Below are 10,403 nucleotides of genomic sequence, written 5' to 3'. Positions count from 1 at the left end.
CGATCCCTAAAGCACACCACTGCCACTTTTTGTATCACATTGCAATGATAAAACTGGGTGGGGACAAACATGCAATTTCAGAATCTGTGAGGGACATGACTCCAGTGAAAGTTGTGCCCCTGCTGTTTTATCATTGGTTCCAAAAAATGTCTTAATCTCATTGTCACATTGAAAATATTTTATAAAAATTCCTCCTATATAAATATATTTGCTACTACATGCAAGGACATTGTAAAGCTACATCACTATTATGTAAAACTATGTGTGAACAGTATGTACCTAATTTATTGCAAACAATTTTACAATGTTTCATGGTGGCCCTTTTTTAGGGGGGGGGGGGGGGCAGATGGCTGGTACAGGGAATTTACTTCCCAGAAAAGTGCTTGTATTGGATTCATGTCAATAAATGTAGTGTATGTGGTTCAGTGTTATTTTTTATTTTTGTATCTAAGCTATGACATTGCCTACTTTGGATAGTGTGTTCAAGCAGGCACATGATTAGAAGCATTTGAGAAACCTCTTCTGCACACATTCATTCTACTGCTGTCAACATTTGCCTGGCCTTTTCTGTCTAACAGTGTTTGACTTATAAATCGTTTAACTCTTTTATTGTAATTTTTATGTACCGTAGAATAAAGTGTAAAAAATGCAATAAAATGTATCTTTGGATTTAAAAAAAATCTATCTTCTTTGGTTTAATAGTTGATGTTGAACCCAAAAAGTCGCCGGTACCCTGTAAAGCAGAGCAGATCATGTGACTGAAAAGCATGACACACAGATAAGGAAGCAGAGTGCAAGCGGGGCAGACTGTCAAGACAGAACTAAGGTAAACGCAACATTGAAAACAAGTATTTAGTGTTGGCCGAAATTTGCCAAAAGCAATGTTTGGGCATGCAATAATTTGGAAATGTCGACAAGTAACAATTAAGCTGAAACTCATGCGACCTTAAAGGAATGCTAATGTTTATAGTCTGCGTTCACAAACAGTTGCCAGGATTTGTGCAACTGAAGAAACAATGTATATTTACCTCTGTACACTGCAGTATTTCCTGATATAAATTCACATGGTACTTTACAATTCACGTCTATTGCGTTTGATGAAATGTATATATGATGACATAAGTCGCAAATAGAGACACGTTATTCAGGCTTCTGTATTTCCGCATCTTTCTGGCCTCGTTTTTCAGGTTGAGAGCGTTACATGCCGACTAGACCGTGCACGTATGTTGATTTTGTCCATCCACACCAGACGCGATCAAGACACGCAGGTTGACATATCAAAACAAACTATATTAATTTGCAGACAGTCGGAACACATGAAACCGTCATGGTAATATACCCAGCTAGCTTACTGTTGCTAGCTAATTTGTCCTGGAGTATGAACAATGGGGTATTATTTTACCTGAAATGCACAAGGTCCTTTTTTTCTGGATCTTTGAAGAATTTTGACCCATTTTGAGTCAGCACAAAAGCGTGTGTTTTCTACTCCAACAATTAATCCACAGATAAAAAGCATAACCTAGTTAGTTTCTAGTAATCACTTCTTCTGTGGACTTTATATGACGGTTGGCAACCAACTTTTAAGGTGCAATACCACCACGGACTGGACTGGACCCAGCTAGCAATGAGTAATCGGCCCAGAAGCGGCCCTCTTCCGGGGTGCCGGAACTGATCGAATCGGCCTGGTGTCGGACCCGAATTCAGCCGACTTTGCCTGCATCTTACCAGAATCACCCCAGAAGCGGCCCGATGCAAATTTAAATAAACGCATACAAAATTACCCAATTTTAAATATTACTATTATACATTTTATACATACAAATTATACCCATCCACAAAAAAAAAACATTTTGTGTCGGAGAAACACCATACACCTGGTGACTGTGTCAGCGTGCGTGCGCTTGGCCCGCCACGATAGGAGTCGCTACAGCACGATAGGACAAGGACATTCCGACCGGTAAAAACCCTCCCTTAACTTGGACAACGCTGGGCCAATTGTGTGTCGCCTCATGGGTCTCCCGGGTTGCGGCCTTCACGGGTCTCGAACCAGCATCTGTAGCAATGCAGTTTGCACTGCGATGCAGTGTTGTAGACTGCTGCTCCACTCGGGAGGCTCCATCCAAACTTTTTAATGCTTATCAATTGCCTTGCACAAAGTATCAAAATACTAGACAGGACTCTTAAAGAATTTCATTTAAATGTTAATTGTATTTTTTGATCACAGAAACAATGGAAAAATTAATAATGAAATGTTAATTATATAAAGCAGCCTGTGTAATCATCTGCCAGAGAGTAACGTTAGCCCCAATCGGCCCGAGCCCCAAGTAATACATTTGGGCCAGATAACTCACAACGGAATCGGCCCGAGACCCAAGTAATACATTTGGGCCAGATAACTCACAACGGAATCGGCCCGAGACCCAAGTAATACATTTGGGCCAGATAACTCACAACGGAATCGGCCCGAGCCCCAAGTAATACATTTGGGCCAGATAACTCACAACGGAATTGGCCCGAGACCCAAGTAATACATTTGGGCCAGATAATTCACAACGGAATCGGCCCGAGCTCAATCCCCGCATCCTAGCCATAAGTTATTCTGCCGAAGGCGGCCCAGACTCGGGCCACATGACGTCGGCAAAGTGCCCCTACTCTCAGCCCAGAATCGGCCCAGATCCACTGTGCTAGCTGTGGAGTGTGGACCTCAGTTCCTCTTTCAATCACCCACGTGGTTATGTTCCTAAAAAATAATGAGGAGATGGGAGAGGCGGGACTTGCAGCATGTCAGGAGTCAAAAATAGAAACAAGTTCAATTTTAGCGCCTGGCTATGCAGATGCTCGTTGACGCGAGCGAGCCGTTTGGATAAAATGATTGAATAACATGTATGTGCACAGTTATTTTGCAACGCAGGCGGTGTGGTCAGCATATTAGCTTGTCCTGTAGGTTGCCTCCCACTGGGCAAAAAACGTATTGAATCATTGTTTCCACATCATTTATACCCAAAAATCTATGTGATGATGTTGAATCAACGGGGCAAACATTGGATTTGCGAAAAGTCCTCAACGTAAAGGCATTTTGTCTTATCACCCAAACTTTTAACCTAAATCCAGTGACATGGTGACATTTTTTTTGTTGCGTTCACTTTGAATTCATGTTAGTTGGCAACTCAACCAAATGTAGGCTAAATCAAAATTAGACTTTGAGCTGACATCTATGCCGAGCCTCTTTGAAGGCCTATCTAATCTGAGTGGAAGGCTTATGAATGCAGAATGTACCCTGTGTATATTCATTTCTTACTCTTACCGACAGCCTATCATTAGTATGTTCAATATTCATGAATGCAATATGTAGGTTTAGTCATTTTAAAACTATTTTATACAAGCAAATGGGATTTTTACCACTTTGGTGACGCGCCACAGTATGTCTAGGGGAATGAGTGTACATCATGCCTAAAGCAGGTGGAATGAACTGAAGCTGTGTTGAGTGACTGACCTACAACAATGCTTGTAACATTTTATATTTCAAGGTCTTCGGGAGACTCCCAATGCGTCAACCATGGCCTACCAGTACGGAAAAGTGCAGGACCCAAATGTGCTTACTCAGACGATAATCTCCAACATCCAGAAGATAACACAACAAAGTAATTGAGATATATGGACAAGCTGTGCACACATGTAAATCAGTACACAAGTTTTGTCATATCCTCTGAATTTAGTAGGCCTGTAGGCTACTATACTTCTCATGAGGCCTGGGGAATGACTCAGAAGTATTAATATACCTTTTACATTAATTTTTTTTCTCTCTTTTGAATTCACTTTCAAATTGAATACTTTTCCTATTGAATGAACACACGTACTGTTATTGTTTTGTCACAATATTTGTGCCCTGTTTCTACCAGCATCTGAAATACAGAGAATTGTGAATCAGTTGGGAACAACACAAGACACAACTGAGCTCAGACAGCAACTGTGAGTTCTGCTCTAATCAGAAGAGGGCTCTTGTAGTGTGTAGCTTTTAAAGTTATTACATGCTGCTATGTGTATTTCTGTGGAATGTTATCTAAATGACACTTTTGACTTTTCAAATGTAGGCAGCAGAAACAGCAAAATGTCAACCACCTTGCCAAAGAAACAGACCGATGTGTGAAGGAATTTGGCTCTTTGCCTGTCACAACTGAACAGGTAATCAACTTTTTTTTGTACGGTAGCTTCAACTTAATTTACAACGAGCAACAAAATGTATAGGAATTGTGTGCACTGCATGGAACGTGTAGTGTAATGCCCAATAGCAGACAGAATGTTATTCATACATTAATATGTGAAGAGCACCTCAGTGCTCATTGGTCACATGTTAGGTGGGCGGGCCTGTGCTGTCCAAGCTGGTCCCTGGATTACCTGTTCCTTGTGAGTCTCTTAACACAAAAAAATTGCTATAGTGTCCTCCGTTCACCTTTTTAAGAATGCATGTCATTAAACAGCACATGTCGCCATCTACAGGCAAGCGTTTAAACCCTGCAATATAAAATAAATGTACATGCTGTTTTTGCATCTTTTATTTTAGGCACCTGTCATTCAATTTACCCATTTGAGATAATACATTAGATTATTTCTTCTCAAAATGTAATTCTTTAAATAATTAACTTTTTCATTACATTGTGTAATGAACTATAACAGGAAACTGTAAGGTACCCCGTTTTATTTATAAATTCAGCTGGTGCGCTATTCTTAAGCACATTGGGCTTTTATTTCCTGTTTTTGTAGTTGTGGGGGTTCTTGTTCAAGGAAGGCCCAAGGCACACAGCATGAACATTTTTCCCGACCACAGATATCCCACAATGTTGAAGGAATTTGTGCTTGTGTGTGGTAAAGAAAGAAATGAATGCATTCTTGTAAAGTTCATAAGGAATGGCTGGAACGCATGCCATTGGCAGGAATAATTAAATTCTTACAAACAGCCACAATTTCTGTTTTTCAATACGGTCTTAGATGGTTTTTCATTTAACCTTTATTTAACTAGAGGAAAGTCAGTTAAGAACAAATTCTTATTTATAATGACGGCCTACACCGGCCAAACCCGGACGACGCTGGGCTAATTGTGCGCCGCCCTATGGGACGGTTTTTGCAAACGCATTCTAGTTGTATTTCTTGCTAACAAAATTCATATAAATATGTTTTAATAAGCAGAAGTGAAATACTAACATCTTATATAAAGTAGGGTGTAGTGGCCTGAGACAGAAGTCCTAAGAATAGTTGTCAATTGGTTGAAATTGAAGAGTGCTATGACACAGTATCATGTACACTGTACAGTATGTGATGTTTACTCATTTGTTTACCTCTTCTAGCGCCAGAGAAAGATCCAGAAAGATCGCCTTATCAATGACTTCTCCAATGCACTGGCCAATTTCCAAAAGACACAGAGGCAGGCTGCTCAGAAAGAGAAGGAGTTTGTTGCCAGAGTCCGTGCCGAGTCCAGAGTGTCGGTTAGTAGTCAATGCTTTACACAAACAAATCAAATTGCACCTGAAATGCGAGTGCATCAGGCTGACTGTTCTGTCCCCCCTCAGGGTGGCTTTCCTGACGACAGCTTTGGAGGAAATGGAAACTCCTTTGAAAGGTCAGAGTTCAACATTTCAGTGGTCTAGTTCTTTTGAGTGCCATAGTGCACAGACATACTGCACTAAACATACTGTGCAAGCTGTCTAAATACAACCCAATGTTTGTCCCCACATAAAACTGCATCCTGACTACAGAGGAAGAAACCGCTGTAGACACACTATTTTGTGGATTTACCCGAGTTTATAATCCCGATTCAATTATTGTTGTGAAGGGTGTAAACATCTTCTTTTCTCAACACCACAACAGTGGAGAGAATATTTATTTGGTTTATTAGGGTTTAGCTCTATTTTTAATGTCCTGTTTTGTGACTATATAGGGTCAACCTTTTGTTCTACTATGAATTGCTCCTCTGTACCCCCTACAGTCGATTTGAAGCTCCACTATGCTAGAGACTTACCATTTCTTGTAGAGCCTGCAGCTCAATCCCCAGCTCAAAGCCAATCCCAGCTCAAAGCCAATCCCAGCTCAAAGCCATTATGACGTTTGCGCCTATTCCATGACATGGGGCTTGTGAAAGCTGCCTTTTTCTACACATGAGAGGATCCGGACAAGAAAATCATCATGAAATTGGCTGTAAAACCCGAACCATATGAACTATAAACTAAACTAATATAAACAGCCAAGTAACTCGTAAATCTGACTTCAGTGCGTTCAAGACAACTGGGAACTCTGAAAAAACTAGGTCCGACTGGGAAAAATCTTTTGGAACGGTCATCGAACTTGGAATTCCAGTTGTCTCGAACGCCCCGTAATGTCACCACTATCGTAAAGGTAGACTCTCACGATCACGGCAGCGTTGGTTGTTTTGCTCTACAACATCGTATATGTTTTACGGCAGTTGTCTGAATTTTCTGTCGCGGACATCCTGACTTCGAAGAGGTCTTCTCACAAAACCGACCATCCAGACGGAACCGTTGGAGATACAAACTAATATGTCATCAATAAACGAAAGGGGAGACTCTCACGAACTCAAAGGTTCTGTTCATCTGGTCTACAGGAGTCGTCTGAAGGTAACCCATGACCGGGCTGTACAAATTGCAAAAAGTGAATAGGGGGTTAAATAAATTTTCTTCTCTCTCTCTCAGATATAGGACAAACACTTCAAAACCTTGTTCCTTTATGGTTTATTTTTTTCTGTCTTTTTCCATTTCTGAATGTGTTATTCAATGTGTTGAGGCCAAATTCAATGTTTCATCAAATATTCTTTTATATATTTTTTATTTTATACCTGCAGGGGTCCTAAAATTCCAAATCAAATGGTTAAATTTTACATTTTATGACCATCTTAAAACAATTTCATATGTTAGCTTAGTAGATATTGTGATGTAAGGGCTTAGACCTACAGGGGTTTTAACCATGAAAGGAATGTTCACATACAAAACCCACAGTTTACTATTCTCTGACTGCTACTGGTCTGCTTGTTTATCGAACAATCTACTTTAGTGTTATCATGTCAGTCTTTACAGGCCCATCTTTCTCTGGCCCAGCCTGACAGAGTGGGAGGTGAGTTTTCTTTGGGTGGTTGACCGTGTTTCCCATGTCTGACTTTGCAGTGGGGGACAGGCCCAGGTCCAGTCACAGTCCCAGGAGGTGGCCATCACCGAGGAAGACCTGCAGCTCATCCAGGAGAGAGAGACTTCCATCAGACAGCTAGAGGTGACAGCACTCACCTATTGTTACTCATAAACCCGAACCATGTGTGCGGTCATCGAACTCGATTAATGTGCAAGATTCAGGGTTGAATTAAGATTTTGTAGGAGGTCTATTGTTCCTCCAAATTACATTGGTTGACTTTCAGTAAATGTATACAGTAAGCACACCTTATGCTATCCTGCAAATCACACTTACGTAATGGATATCTATCCAGTTTATTTAATCTGTTATGTTGTCAGTGTATCCAATGCATTTTACTTTTTTTTCAGTCTGATATTACAGATATAAATGAAATATTTAAGGACTTGGGAATGATGGTCCATGAGCAGGGTGATATGATCGGTAAGCATCCATGCAGTCATTTACGACTTCTGAATACATCAGAAACTCTTCCACTTTCAAAACATTGACAACATACTGCATGTTTAGGAGCCTTTATGGAGAAGAGTCTAACGAGTGTTCTGGGAACAGAGGATGACAAACAGCTATGCCACACACACACACATACTGAAATATGTCACACAACACTCAGAGGATCAATTCAAGGTGTTAAAACTGACATCCTCTGAGAGTTGAATCATCGTCATAGTGTACAAGTCAAAAGTAACAGTGTTCTGAAGGAAACATCCAACTTTTCTGCAAAGTTAACAAAACATTCAACCTAAACTGTGAACTTCTGTGAGAGAATGACCCTTTCACTGTATTTTCTTATACCTCTAGACAGTATAGAGGCCAATGTCGAAACTGCCGACCTTCATGTTCAGAATGCCACCCAGCAGTTAGCACAGGCTGCAGACTATCAGGTAGGTAACATGGAAATTATTCTTGAATAAGTACATCATTATTCAAGTAAATTAGTAAATAAATTGTTACAACACTGCATCGAATCAATTTGCGTATCACATTAAGTGTTTCTTCTGACCCTTTCAGCGCAAATCTAGAAAGAAGATCTGCATTCTCATTGTCGTTCTGGTCGTACTTGCTGTTGTCGTTGGTTTAATCATCTGGGCATCAGTTAAAGGATGATGATGCTGCTTTTCACACACTTTGGTCCTGGCAGTTTCATGATTCTTTAGGATTAAGTTTGAGTTACAAGTCTCAATTGCTTGTAAAATGAAGACAAATGCGACAGCTGTTTCGTACTGTCACTTTACTATACTGAACAAAAATATAAACGCAAAATGTAAAGTTTTGGTCCAATGTTTCATGAGCTGAAATAAAAGATCTCAGATTTTTTTTCCACATGCACAAAAAGCTTATTTCTCTCATTGTGTGCACAAATTTGTTTACATCCCTGTTAGTGAACATTTCTGCTTTGCCAAGATAATCCATCCACCTGACAGGTGTGGCATACCAAGAAGCTGATTAAACAGCGTGATCATTACACAGGGGCACAATGCCACAGATGTCTCAAGTTTTGAGAGAGCGTGCAATTGGCACGTTGACTGCAGGAATGTCCACCAGAAAATGTCATGTCCATTTCTCTACCATAAGCTGCCTCTAAATTGTTTTAGAGAATTTGGCAGTACATCCAACCGGTCTTACAACCGCAGACCACGTGTAACCACACCAGCCCAGGACCTCCACATCCAGTTTCTTCACCTGCGGGATCGTCTTGAGACCAGCCACCTGGACTGGTGATGAAACTGAGGAGTATTTATGTCTGTAATAAAGCCCTTTTGTTGGGAAAAAATAATTTTGATTGGCTGAGCCTGGCTCACCAGTCAGTGGGCCTGACTCCCAAGTGGGTTAGTCTGCCCACCCATGGCTGCACTACTACCCAGTCATGTGAAATCCATAGATTAGGGCCTAATGAATTTATTTCAGTTGACTGATTTCCTTATGTGAATTGTAACTCAGTAAAATTGTTGCATGTTGCGTTATATATTTTTGTTCAGTGTATTATATTGAAATTTAAGTACCGGTAGATCACTTTTTAAGGGAACTTTGTCATTGTGCCATTGTTGGCTTCTATTTGTCAATTAGTAATGAATTAATAATTATTAATTTAACTCCTTAAATTCTATATGATATAAAGAGTATGTTCTTTTGGCATATACATACTGTATGCTATCTGCAGACACATACAGTGAGTATACAAAACATTAAGAACACCTCTTTCCATGACAGGCTGACCAGGTGAAAGCTGTGATCCCTTATTGAAGTCACTTGTTAAATCCACGTCAATCAGAGTAGATGAAGGGGGAGGAGACCGGTTAAAGAAGGATTTTAAAAACTTGAGATGATTGAGACATGGATTGTGTGCCATTCAGAGGGTGAATGGGCAAGACAACAGATGTAGGTGCCTTTGAGCCACTGGCGGCACCTTAATTGGGGAGGACTTTGGAGCGGAATTAGTGGAATGGTATCAGATACATTAAACGCATGGTTTCCATGTGTTTGATGCCATTACATTAACTCCGTCCCAGCCATTATTATGAGCCGTCCTCCCCTGAGCAGCCTCCACTACTTTGAACGGGGTATCGTAGTAGGTGCCAGGCATACTGGTTTGTGTCAAGAACTGCAACACTGCTGGGTTTTTCACGCTCAACAGTTTCCCGTGTGTTTGAAGAATGGGCCGCCACCCAAAGGACATCCAGCCAACTTGACACAACTGTGGGAAGCATTGACGTCAACATGGGCCAGGATCCCCGTCGAACGCTTTTGACAGATTGTCATGTCCATGCCACAACGAATTGAGGCTGTTCTGAGTGCAAAAGGGGGAAGGGGTGCAACTCAATATTAGGAAGGTGTTCCTAATGGTTGGTACTGTATTCTCCGCGTATATAGTAGTCTCTTGTTCTATGGACCAATGATTTTGTGTCCAGGCTTTTGCGGTTTTAATTTCTGACTGTATCCTGAGATATTGAAATCATGTTTTTGTTGATTGTGAATTAATACTATAGTAAGAATAATACACACAGAATAGGCCCGGAATAGGCTTGTTTAATACTGATTATAATGGACCGTAGCCTTGTCTATGCACTAGAGGTCAAGGACTGCAATACTAAACAAGATCTTGCATCACTTTCGCTATAAGGTTCCTCAAAGGAATGCTGCCTCATTCTTCACTTTATGAATGTATTTAATCTCACAACTACTCTCACTGTATGATTAAATATGTATGGATTATA

At 40.6% G+C, this 10,403-nt stretch overlaps 1 protein-coding gene across 1 annotated transcript; it reads left to right on the top strand.

Moving 5' to 3' along the window:
* The first annotated feature begins 723 nt into the window (after window positions 1-723).
* Window positions 724-10,403, top strand: LOC129825029 (syntaxin-7-like). The gene is made up of 10 exons (XM_055884685.1): window positions 724-826; window positions 3,528-3,641; window positions 3,900-3,969; window positions 4,092-4,182; window positions 5,343-5,480; window positions 5,565-5,614; window positions 7,170-7,272; window positions 7,539-7,611; window positions 7,990-8,072; window positions 8,200-10,403. The coding sequence occupies exons 2-10, from the start codon at window positions 3,557-3,559 to the stop codon at window positions 8,293-8,295; spliced, it is 789 nt and encodes a 262-aa protein (XP_055740660.1). The 5' UTR covers window positions 724-826; window positions 3,528-3,556; the 3' UTR covers window positions 8,296-10,403.

Source organism: Salvelinus fontinalis, chromosome 27 (genome assembly GCF_029448725.1).
Source record: "Salvelinus fontinalis isolate EN_2023a chromosome 27, ASM2944872v1, whole genome shotgun sequence".
Taxonomy (NCBI): Eukaryota; Metazoa; Chordata; class Actinopteri; order Salmoniformes; family Salmonidae; genus Salvelinus; species Salvelinus fontinalis.
This window is presented reverse-complemented; position numbering and strand designations above follow the sequence as displayed.

What these genes read in the sequence shown, in the direction of transcription:
- LOC129825029 (XM_055884685.1), top strand. Translation starts at nt 3,557, where the DNA reads ATGGCCTACCAGTACGGAAAAGTGCAGGACCCAAATGTGCTTACTCAG. An exon ending in AATGGAAACTCCTTTGAAAG is followed by an intron (nt 5,615 to 7,169) that starts GTCAGAGTTCAA and finishes CTGACTTTGCAG; the next exon opens with TGGGGGACAGGCCCAGGTCC. An exon ending in TGAGCAGGGTGATATGATCG is followed by an intron (nt 7,612 to 7,989) that starts GTAAGCATCCAT and finishes TTATACCTCTAG; the next exon opens with ACAGTATAGAGGCCAATGTC.